The 12,841-nt window shown below is 45.0% G+C and overlaps 1 protein-coding gene across 1 annotated transcript in view; it reads left to right on the plus strand.

Moving 5' to 3' along the window:
• LOC310857833 (zinc finger protein 609-like) overlaps positions 1–12,841 on the plus strand; it is a 54,235-nt gene that overhangs the window by 20,642 nt on the left and 20,752 nt on the right. The window contains 6 exon segments of the mRNA XM_083763762.1: positions 1,312–1,637; positions 1,640–1,770; positions 1,772–1,850; positions 1,853–2,034; positions 2,036–2,392; positions 12,321–12,546. Of these exon segments, the coding sequence (XP_083619888.1) occupies positions 1,607–1,637; positions 1,640–1,770; positions 1,772–1,850; positions 1,853–2,034; positions 2,036–2,392; positions 12,321–12,546 (1,006 nt within the window). The 5' untranslated portion in view covers positions 1,312–1,606.

Genomic DNA, 12,841 nt, shown 5'->3' on the forward strand with positions numbered 1-12,841 from the left:
AACCCATTCTGACCTGAGATCAGATTCTAGAAATGTCAGTCGTTCTTCGATTTAAAAAAAATAGCAGACCTACAAGCTCGTATCGCGCCACTCTGGTGGCGCGATATGAGCTTGTAGATCTGCTATTTTTTCAATAGCTAAAGCATAATATGATGGTGACACCAAAATGGGTGCCCGTTCAGAATGGGTTAAATATGATGAAATATGATTAAGGATTACTGTCATTATGGTAATCTCACACTTCATCGCACGCACCATACCTGTAACCTCAATAATTTTAATGTAATCTTTTTCTCTAAATAACATACATGCATGTTCTGCACGGCATAGCTTGAATCTATTGAAATGGGAGACACAATCTGTCTTAATTCGATAAACTATTCTCTTGATAAACTAAACTTCCCAGCAAGTTTGCATTGCTGGGAAGTTACGATGGGGTTTATGTATAGACTAGGGTATGCACATGCATAAAGTGAGGTGGCAAATCGATAGTCAAAGTGAGTTTAACGTTGTTTAATACAATCAGATGTTTCTCAGGACTTTTCTGTTTGGATGTAGGGCTGTCAAGGCCAGAAAGTATTTTTTTGCCACTCGGTAGGCATTCCCGCATAACTTCCGGGTGATGATAACATTTGTAACATTACTGAGTCTCGGATTAAGTAAACATCTCGATGGACTGAGCAGATCTAGTTGGGTGGGGGGGGGGGGGGGGGGGGGGGGGGGGGGGGGGGGGGGGGGAAGGGATGGACGGATAGACTTCACAGCTCTGGGGACGCCGCGGCAAAAGCGCAGTCACCTCTTATTTTGAGTGTTGGGAGTTGTTGTTGGCACAGTCGGACTCGGCAGTGACTGCTGTTCAGTAGGCGTTGTTGGCACGGTCAGCAGGTCAGCAGAGGATTTGCCTCTAGGGTGGGTTATGGTGCTGTAGAAGTTCATGAAATTGTTGTCATACAAATGATTGCCATTAACGATTTATTTGTTTTCATCGTGTTGAACACTGGAACACATAAATAACCATTTTCAATAACCTTTTTAGGAATTGAAAATAATAAACATTGCACTGGGCAGATGTGACAAATATCTTGCATACAAATAATATACAAAGAATTGACTGATAATGCCTGGTAACAAAAATTATGTCTATTGGTTTATAGTATAGACCATAGACCAATTATAAAATGATTCATGTATAAACTCTATACATTGATCATTTAATAATTTAATATCTCCAGAAATGGTGCAAATAGCAGGTCTAGAAGCTACAACATGTTGACAGGCCTAACTTGTACCTAACCTCTCTGTCCCCTGCAGATGGAGATGTGGGGAACAGCAGGGCAGTGGGAGTCAGCCTGAGGCTGAGGAGCCTCGCTGGCTGGGAGCTCTGGCCAGTCCTCAGACCGTGGGCTGGCTGGGAGGTCTGGACAGTCCTCAGACCAGTAGGCTGGCCTGGGAGGTCTGGGTGAGTCCTCAGACCGTGGTCTGGGTGAGTCCTCAGACCGGTAGGCTGGCTGGGAGGTCTGGGACAGTCCTCAGACCGGGGCTTGCTGGAGGTCTGGGTGAGTCCTCAGACCCAGTAGGCTGGCTGCCTGGGCCGCTCCCCTCTAAGATGTCCCTCAGCAGCAGCGGTCCTACAGGCGGGAAGGTGTGGGACGCGGTGCGGTGGAGACGTACGACAGCGGGGATGAGTGGGACATCGGCGTGGGCAATCTGATCATCGACTTGGACGCGGACCTCGAGAAGGACAAGCTGGAGATGTCTGGGAGCAAGGAAGGAGGCGGCGGGAGGCGGTATCGCGGCTCCTCCCAACGCTGTGGCCACCTTGCCCGACAACATAAAGTTCGTTAGCCCCGCGGGCAGCCGTGGCAGCTCAGGGCAAAGACGGAAAAACCCAAATCTAAGCGCAGTAAGAACTCAAAGGAGGCCGGAGCCAAGAACCTTGGAGCCGACGGCTCCAAGAAGGACCCCCCTGGCCGGATTCAGGCAGTGGACTCCCACCGGCCCCATGGGGCCGAACCAGAACTCCCAACCCTCCCACCGGGAAGGGGTGGAGAAGAGTGGCAACAAAGCCTCTCGTACCCTCCCCGCCGCCAAGAAAGACAAAGAAGGGGCGGCGGGGAAAAACAAAAAGGACAAGCTGGATTCGGTGTTGCCAGCAGGGGTAAACTCTGACAAGGAGCCGGTGGCCCCTGGTCTGCCTCTAGGGGCCAATGTTCGTGTCGGTGGGGCCCCGTTCGAGCCCAGCCCTCCGAACCCAGAGGGGTCCGGGCCTGAGGTTCTGTGTGGGATGTCTGTGGAGCAGACTGGACTGGGACAAAACATGGCTGCTAGTCCCGAACCGGAGGATGGAGACACATCAGAAGGTCGAAACCTGAAGAAAGCCATTAGTGACCAGGTAAGACATTCTGCTGTTGCATTGTAACAAGTATGTTTCCCGTGTTTGCCATCAAAAGGCCCTTGAGCAAGACGGTCTCAGTCAACCCTCACATTATTCGAACATTGTGAATCTCTGCTGGCTTTCTGTTTGAGTTCCATCACTTCTTTGGTCCATAGATTGGCTGAGTGAGACAGTTGTCTTTTTTCAGCTGTACATTTTCTAATTGGAGATGATGTGAACCTGATGTTTTCAATGTAGCGAGTGAGTCCCCAGGACCCACAGGTGGTGGTCATTTGTGGTGGGTCCCAGGAAAATGTAGTGGATTTCCAATATATTTCTTTAACACAAAATTCAAAACAAACTACTCAGAATGTGCCTTGGCAGGTGACTATAAGCATGCTGAGTCCACAACCTTACTATCTGTAACGCAACGAGGCTGTACCGTATTTATCAGAAATCTATACATTTTCCTGTTCTTCTTCCTCATGTCCTGTCCGCCAATCTTTTATATCAGTGGTTCGTTCCCAACCGGTTTAGCCCGGGAGCCAAACTAGGGAAAATAGCAGATCTAGCAGCTCTGTCGATCGTATATTTCACTACTTCTTAAACATTTGACTTTATCGTCCAAAACAATGTGTTCATGTGGTGCTTCCTGGTGGGAAGGATCTCATGTAAATCCAACACCACGTGAAGGCATTATTCGAGTACATGCTGTCTGACTAGGCCCTGTGTTGGACGAGTTTTCCACACATGGACAACAAACAGGTGTTTTATGGAGGTGAACATTTGTGTTCACACACAGATGGGCTGTGGAGTGAAAGAACCAGGATTAAGTGGCGCACGCACGCACGCACGCACGCACAGGCCTCACATCCCCTCACCCTGTGTGTGTTCTGTAGTGTGACTGGTCTTATTGTATTGAGCCACATTCCTCAACCAGTCAACACACAGCTTTCCTGGTGCAGTCAAGTGGAAGAGGGCGCTACAAACCTACATCTCTATCAAACACGCACAGTTGCGCCGCGCGCGCACACACACACGCAAACATGAGATTTATTTTCTTAGTGATGAAGCTGTACGTCTTCATTTGTAAACACACACACACACACAGGCCCTCATTTATCAATGGAGTATAAACTTCATGAAGTGATCGCAAACAGCTGATCATTGCGTAATTTTGGTCGTCGTGTTGATAAATGTGACTGCTGAAATCAATCTGGCACGCCCTATGAAATCAATCCTCGCCCTCGTTTTTGTGACATCAACAACTGCAATACGACCAAAATTGGAAACCATAAAAGTTCCCCCCTCTGTCCGCCTCGCTTGCCTGTCATGTCCGCACACACCTATGCAAGTGTGCATTTTGGCACTGGAAAGAAACGCCAGTAGGATTATTCAACCTTTGTCAAGTATAGGCTACATTAATCACATATAACAGTGACATCGTCATGAATGGAAAAATAAAAAAGGTTTGTACTTTGTAGGATATTTATTTAACCCATTCTTAAAGGGTAAGACCACTTTTTTGGAGGTTTGGGTTGTTTTCTTACCTTATTATGGTCAAACTAGTCCAGTCCAGGAGTTAATTCGCTCCATTGTGCAGTTTTATAGAAAATAACGTTATAAAAATACCAGCCCAATGAGCCCATTGACTTACATTGTACCGGGGAAACAGCTCTCAAAGTCACTCTTTTAGCACATGAACGAACGCAACAAAAGCTGATTCTGACAGCTTATGACATCAGGAAAACTCATGCGGTTTTATTTTTTATAAAAAATGTCAACGTTGTCTTGTTTTGACTAATTTGTGTAGAAAGAATCACTTCTGTTTTCATGTGACGCGGTACTACGATCCGATTGGTCCAACTCTAACTGCAACAATCTGGAACAGCGCACTTCATCCTCCGTTATAAAAGTATCGTAAGCCTACAAACTTATGACTGCTTGCCGTGGGTGTCTGTGTCGGGGGTACTGCTCGACTGCAGATGGATTGGGTGCTCTCAGCGTACAACACAGGCAGCCAGCGTGCTTCCTTGTTTACAAATGAAACCGGAAACGGAAGACCGCATTGCAGCTTCAGTGTCTCTCCAAACAAAATAGTACCTTTATAAATATTCGTTAAAACACGAAAATAAAACCGCATGAGTTTTCCTGATATAATAAACTGTCAGAATCAGCTTTTGTTGCGTTCGTTCATGTGCTAAAAGAGTGACTTTGAGAGCTGTTTCCCCGCTACAATGTAAGTCAATGGGCTCATTGGGCTGGTATTTTTATAAAGTCATTTTCTATAAAACTGCACAATGGAGCGAAATAACTCCTGGACTGGACTAGTTTGACCATAATAAGGTAAGAAAACAACCCAAACCTCCAAAAAAGTGGTCTTACCCTTTAAGAAGTGTGCAGTGCACTGCATGTTTGAGTCGGACTGCTGTGAGTGATGCCACTTATATAATGATGGCAGATGGCTGGCAACAGTGACAAGGCAGCCAGAAACTCATAATCAACGTTTATGGTGTGATCACTGATGAATGAATGGCAAGCATAAACATAATGGATGAGGATTAAGGCTGGTGTTCCAGTTCCACAGTGAAGATATCACCTGTATCCTGCATAGGTTTGGAGTGTGTGGTTTCTATCCTTAACGTAAACCGTGTGTGTGTGTGTGTGTGTGTGTGTGTGTGTGTGTGTGTGTGTGTGTGTGTGTGTGTATATAACACCAGACGTACTGTAGCCTATATAAGTTTGGAGACCTCACCGGTCCATGACAAGATTTAAACTGCGGCGCCGCCGGTCCCGACTCCCGAAAATGCTCTCGCATAAGAAGCCTACTGGTTTGATGATCTGGACCTGCAATTTATCTGAATGTCTGTTAAAGCACTTATTTAATTACGATTAAGCACCTAACTTGGCCTATAATTATCATTGCAAATAAGCAGGCTATGCATGTCTTTGTCACTTGGAAATAAAAATAGGTGTGCATGTCCATATTCACATTACACATCGTCGATGTATGCCTTTACAATATGTATTTTTTTTCACATGTATTATTTATTAGTTTTATAGCTAATAGGAGTGAATACATAACTTTCGATGCCTGTCAGCAGTTCAGACAATGCTCCTCCACTTCTTTATACGACAGAAAAAAGGGTGCAGACAAAAGTCAACCACCGCTCCCGACCTGACGTGAATTTTGGCCTGGCGTATGTTCAAGTTCAAAGTCACACTGGAATGATAAATGCCGAGAATTGCGGTCGGCGTACGCCCCGTTGATAAATGAGGACCACAGTCTTTAAGGTGTCATCTCCCATGTGATCCAGTAGTTCTCACATGAGAACAGACCTCTCCACTCTGTGGTCGTACCTGGTCCACATTCAGCTGCAGCTCTACAACTGGCCTCTGATCTGGTACAATCTGTGGCCTGATGAAAGAACTGAGCCTTAAAAATTGCAACACTGTCCAATGTTGATGTTCTCCCAAATCTCCATTGTCCCGTGTTCCCTGAGTAGTGTGTGCGTGCCCACTGCCTGCGCGCGTGCTCATGTGATGACTACAGCTGCTCTGCTACAACACTGTCCAGCTCGCATTCCTCACGAATTCCACCATTTTTCCCTTTCCAAAATTAACTGAAGATTCCTGTTTCCAGCCGTGAATAACCACACACACACACACACACACACACACACACACACACACACACACACATCCTGTCTTTGTGTAGCTAAATGCAGTCTGTTGTTGTTATTGAACTGTTCATTGCGGATGGATCTCTTAAGGAATAAGCTGATTTGCTCGTCCAGACTGCTGCTGCATGCTTGTAACACCTCATCTACACATAACGGGCAAGGAGCGAGTGAGCGTTCCTGTTCCCGACGGAGAAACCGTCCTGATATGGAGGGTCGGTCATTGTGTTGGCGACGTGACCTGAACCAATCAAATAACCAAACCAATACATAGTAGTGTAGATCTCAACCAGTGTTTGGGGCCCCGAAACCTTGCTCAAATAGAGGCTCTGAGATTTCACCACTCGCTCGAATCGCTGGCTGTGTAGATGAGGTGTCACACAGTTGTGTGTGTGTGTCACTGTTCTGCCTGGAGAGTTCTGTGTTCTGAGAAACGGTGACCCCAGCTAAATAGTCGTTTTAGGTGGAAAAAAGTAAAATAGTGAAAATAGCCATAATGTGTTGCAGTTGTGACTTGTCCATCCACAATTTATACACACACACACACACACACACACACACACACACACACACACTCACACAGTTTAAAATAACAGCATTGATTATTACATTTAAAAAGTATTGGATAGAGTAATCCCTATGAATAGTTGTAGCCCTAAAGCTGTCGTAGGTTATCTCTACTGTTGAGAATGACACACACAATTCAATTCAATTCAATTCAAAAAGCTTTATTGGCATGAGAAAACACGTTTATATTGCCAAGCAGAAAGAACAATACAACAGCAATACAATCAAAACAAGAATGATGTACATTTGAAGGTCAGAATCTTCAATAGATCAAATTCTATGTACCAAGATCACTCGATGCAGGTATAGTGCAGGAATATACACAATGATTAGTCTTTAGGGTGGTTGTGTTCCATTTGATATCCTTCTCCTATCACAGCAACTCACAAATCTTGCTGCTGTGTTTGCACATTGTTGTACTTTCGCCCAGCAGATATGGGAGTTTTTTGTCATTGGTCAAGTTTTCAAAATCTCCATGTGGGTTTGTAATCTGTGGGAAGTGTGCAGTGGGTGCATAGTCTGTTTTCTCTCGGGATACAGGTCTGCCTATGACGGCCTTTCTCGATCGCGAGCGAGACTGTGCTCACGGAGTCTGTACCTAGTTAAGATTTTTCTTTGTTTTGGGTCGGTCACGGTGCTCAGGCTATTCTGCCACTGTGTATTCTCTGTTTAGGGCCAGATAGCATTCTAGTTTACTCTGCTTTTGTGTTGCTTCTTTCACACACACACGCACACACACACACACACACACACACACACACACACACACACACACACACACACACACACACACACACACACACACACACACAGGCTGACAGCTCCAGCACAGGTGTCACCAAGGTTACTAGCACTTCACACCCTCTCCTGAGTGCTCTCCCTCTCTCTCGGTGTTGTCAGTCTGATAGAGTGCACATGAGTGCATTTATGTGTCAGTCAAGCTGTTTATGAACGGCGCCTCCAGGTAAGACTTCTCTTCTCAAACAACTGCTGCTGTGTGCTCTGTGTCTTACAGTCTAGCTCAGTGGTTTTCAACCCTTTTCGTTGCAAGGTCCATTATTTATTTGGCATTTGAGCCACAGAACACCCATTTGATGAGATTTCGACTCTCAGACCCACAACTTAAAATATTTTTGTCCTTGGGTAAGATTGTGCCAACAATTCCATGCTGTATTGTTGTGTTATACCATTAGGAGAGATAACAGGCAAACGTCTTCTACATTCTCTAATTGTGTCCAATATCTATAAGGGTCCATTTGGTTACCAACTCTCATCATTTAGCTGGGGACCACCTGGAATCCCTTCAAGGACAACTGGTGGTCCCCGAACCACTGGCCCTTGTTCCATTTTATAAATTTGCCTCCAAGCTGTGGGGGTGAGATATTTCAAGATGTCAGTTTTGGGTTTTGAATTTTTTTTTTTTTAAATTTGACCCGTGCAGGACTCTGCTTTAAGGTCATGCCCGCTTGCTCGAAAAGTACATCATCCATTATAACATGATAGGTAGAATTTTAATTACCGTCCAAATTTAACACCTTTTGTCCCTTTCTGGGGCTGTGCGATAAAAAAATGTCATACCTCAATTTGTATGCCAAATGCCTACATAGCTTTGAATAGGTTCACACTTGTTATTTCATATTTTCAAGTTTAGCAACAGTGAAAACGGCACATTATAGGTTAACACTAAACAGTGCAATTTTACATTCCACAGACTAGAGAACAGAGCGCTCTGGCCATGTTCAGGTGTTTAGAGAGATACCTCATGTTGCATTTATAGACTGTTGCGTCCCCTCAAGCTAGCACTTGACCGGTCAGGCAACCTGAAAGCAAACTCCACCTGCCCGATGGTTTTATTTATCTGCCAGGGTTAGGTGGGTACTGTAGTCTTGCGTTGCCAGACTGTGGCCTCTCGCAATTTTCAAAAGCTTAAAATGATAAGACGTGACTAAGCAATGAGCCCTTTTAGCAGTGCCACTAACCTAAAGTGGCACCCAGCGATATTGAAGCTGTTCGTACCCGCTACATACAGACAGGCAGAGGAGGCATGAGGCAATGGTGGGTGATCTAAAGGTCAGAGGTCAAAAGTCAGAACACGAAGGTTGTTCGGCATGAGATGATCAAACGGTTCATGAGCGCTGCCTGTCAAAGTTTGCATTTTCAATTTAGTGCTATAGCACCACCCTTTGGCCAATGGTCGGGCTTCGTGTCCTCACCATTTGGCATAGCCCTCTACCATATTGCCAAGTTTCGCGAAAACACTGTACGGTTAAGCCAGCACTGCTATTTTTGGTGGAAGAAGAAAAGAAAAAAATACAATAAGGGACCAAGATGTCCCTTCTGGCTTGGCCCCTTAAAATAAAATATAAAGATATATAAAATAAAATAAAAGTGAACGGAAATGGCATCTTCCATGGATTTCGGCCGGTGTAGTTCTAGACTATATACTGTAGCACCCAGAGATTGTGGAATAGTTGTCTGGCTGCAAGACTACTAGGTGGGCAACCCTCGGTGTCAACGCCTGATGACAAATGGATCGCATGCAACACACGGTGAAGGAAGCCAAGGAATGTAGTACAACGTTTGAACCTTGACTTGTTTTGCTACTATACCAGCACTGACTGTTCCTGCTGATGATACTGAATGTACCTCGTATCGCTTTCTGGTCAAATAAAGGATGTGTCATTATTATAGATTTAATTTGACATGATCTTGTATGGTGCAGCTCGCAAACGAGAGGCTGTTTACCTGCAATAGGATCTGTTAGTCTGTTAGATCTGTTGGTACCAGGACTCAGGTGTAAATGTAACGTAATGTATACTATCTTTGCACAGTATTTGATAAGAGATGTAAAATGCCAGGTGTAGATGTGTTTATTCATATCAGGACATAGTCTGGGACTGGGATTAGAGATGCATGTTAAATCCAGCTGTTAATGTGATCTTGATTTTAAGTTTAGGATGAAGAGTTGAAATACTGTGACATCATTGTCAATATTACTGTGTGTGTGTGTGTGTGTGTGTGTGCGTGCTCGCTCTCACACGCCAGCCTCTCCTTTCCAGAGCCCATTAGAGTGGAGTGGCCCCAGGCTTCTTTCTGAACCAACAAGAGAGTTGTGGGGAGGTTTGTGTGTGCGTGTGCGTGTGCGCATAGGAATGTAGTGTGAATACAGTGAATTGGGGCCACGGCATATTTCTCTCCTGCCAAGAACCCATTTCATGTTCCTCAATTGAGAGACATTCTCTCTCTCTTCTCTTCTCTTGTCTGTGTTGCTGAGTTTGAGAACTCCAGGGTGTCCGTTGGCATTTCTTTGGCCTTGTCTTTTGGCATTTCTTTGGCCTGCCAATGTGACCAATAAGGTTCTAATTTACTGGACAAAGTAATGTTTAAGACGGTCATATGTAATACACATTTTGCGTGCATGTATAATACAGCCAGGTACATGCGTGTGCACCACCCGAATAATCGATTCACTATACCTAATTTCCTATAGCTCTTCCATGTCTTTATGGTAGATTGTGTATGCTGTTCCTGCATGTTCATACGAAACGAATTGATGTCATTTTGTGACATACGGTATCCACATTTGAGCTGAAATGTGTTAATCTGAAGGTGACTCCATTTAACCATCTTCAACCACTTACCGGCATAGATATCATTACTAAATTCACCGATCGCTGTCTGTCGGTGTGTCTGTCCTATTCCGGGTCACCAGTGAAAAGCATGTTGGGACGGACACAGATTAATACTGGGACACACTTTTCCTTGTAACAGACCCACACAGGGTAATTCCACGGGGAAAACAACTCGAACGGGGCATGTTAACGTGACCAACACGCACTGTTTCGACACCACACTGAACATCATTTGCTGTTCATATATTCAGAACGGGTAAGGACTAGTGTGTATATATAAAGGCTAGATGGCTCAAGGCGGAGTCTCTGACGTAGTTCCCCCGGAGGCCATCTTGCTTCGGGGCTACAGCACAGTATGTTCTATGGATTTACAAACGGGTTGGTTTATTACAAACGACGTCAACGTGGCTATGATTCAGGACGCTTATCTGCTTAATTTTGTTTTTCATATGAACATTGTATAAAAGCATATAAGTATGCGGACGTCTCTGACGTTTATAACAAACCAAAATTGAGTAAGTTATGGTTATTTAAAAGTACATGCCCCATAGACACAATGTTATGCTGCCCCGAAGTAAGATGGCCGCCACGTAGCAACTTCGCTCTCCATTGGCCAGAGCGCGGGGGAGCCATCTAGCTTTCTTATATATATCTGTGCTTACTGGTATCTGTAGTCGGGGAGCAACAGCTCCACCAGAGAGCTCCAGACTACCCTCTCCAGAGCAACATTAGTAACTTCCTCCTAGGGGATCCTGAGGCGTTCTAAGGCCAGTGAGTCAACGTAATCCCTCCACCTGGGACTGGTCTGCCCCTGGGGTCTCCTCTCTGTGGGACGTGCTTCAAGGACCTCCCTAGGGAGACACTCGAGAGGCATCCTAACCAGATGCCCGAACCACCTAAGCTGGCTCCTTTCCAGGCGAAGAAGCAGTAACTGAACTTTTTAGCCTATCTCTAAGGGAGATGCCAGCCACCCGTCGGAGAAAACTCATTTTGACCGCTTGTGTTCGCGACCTTATTCTTTCGGTCATGACTAGTGATGGGAGATTAATCGGCAAACACATCGGTATCGGCTGGTTTTAGTTGTCTTTAGATGAATCGTCTTTTTTTTTTTTTTTTTTTTTTTTACAGTCTTTACAGATAAACAAGCCAAAAGTAACACCTTGAACAGATCTACAAGCTCACAATATTTAATATAAAGGTATTTAAGTTAAATCTGACTTGCCTAAGCCTGCAGTGCAGATACCCTGTTACATTTATTTTTCAGAATGGAGAAAATTATTATAATTCTTCAACACAGAATCGGATCATATCGACATCGGTAATATCGGTTTTCCTCCATAACAGCAATTAATTATATCGGAAATAGATATCGGCCAAAATGTCGCCACATCCCTACTCATGACCCACACTTCATGAATCTGAACATGACTGCTTAGCTTTATTGCAGTGCTCCTTCACTGCACGTTGCATTAAATGTGCTGATATGATGCGATCAGTGCCTTGGTCTTTCCATGTTTCTCTGTTTATATATTGAATCTATGCAGACATAGTCTGGTCAACTAAAGATAAATCAGTCTTATCTACTTGAGCCCTATTTTAGGGCCATGTTGTCTACTCCATTCCCTAAAGCCTAAACACTGTATAGACACAGTAGAGAGGGTGTGAACTAGGATAGGGCCATGTTGTCTACTCTGTTCCCTAAACACTGTATAGACACAGTAGAGAGGGTGTGAACTAGGATAGGGCCATGTTGTCTACTCTGTTCCCTAAACACTGTATAGACACAGTAGAGAGGGTGTGAACTAGGATAGGGCCATGTTGTCTACTCAAATGTGACCTCACAATTCCAAACATCATGATGGAGGGGAAAGCAATCTTAGGGGTGGGTGGGTGGGTGGGTGGGTGTGTGTGTGTGTACATTGTCATTCTGCCCCTGAGCAAGCCATTGATGCCTCTTGAACAGACTGTGGTTCTAATGGGTATTCCGTCAACCTGAACCTAAAATTAAAAAAAAATTAAATGTCTCTTCTCTCCTCATCTTTCCTCTCTTCCTTTCCTCTTTCACAGATGGAATCTCCCGAGTCCACCCCGGCCCCTCCCCCTCTGCACCTCCCGCCTCCCGTCGCCATCAGCGACATCTCCTCGCCGTGTGAACAGATGATGGTGCGAACGCGCTCCGTGGCGGTCAACACGGCCGACGTGTCTCTGGCCACGGAGCCCGAGTGCCTGGGACCCTGTGAGCCAGGCACCAGTGTCAGCCTGGAGGGCATCGTCTGGCAGGAGACGGAGGACGGTACGAGCATGTTGTTCCAAGTGTACTTGAGCAATGACACCCATTTAGGCCTGACGTCGAAGTAAAAAAAAAAAGAAAGAAAAAAGGTCTTCTAAATCCTGACAGTTTTCTATATTGGTGGTGCTCAATATTTCATTTCAAGGACCCCAAAATGTAATTGACCACCGACCCCCACATCTGAAAATATGAAAATATGTTGTTCCAGGAACCCCCCCCAGAAGCGATGATCTACAGATCTAGCAGATCTGTAGATCTAGCAGATCTACAAGCTCGTGCTATTTTTCAATAGCTAAAG

This window comes from Protomyctophum parallelum (genome assembly GCF_964188405.1).
Source record: "Protomyctophum parallelum genome assembly, chromosome: 4".
NCBI lineage: Eukaryota > Metazoa > Chordata > Actinopteri > Myctophiformes > Myctophidae > Protomyctophum > Protomyctophum parallelum.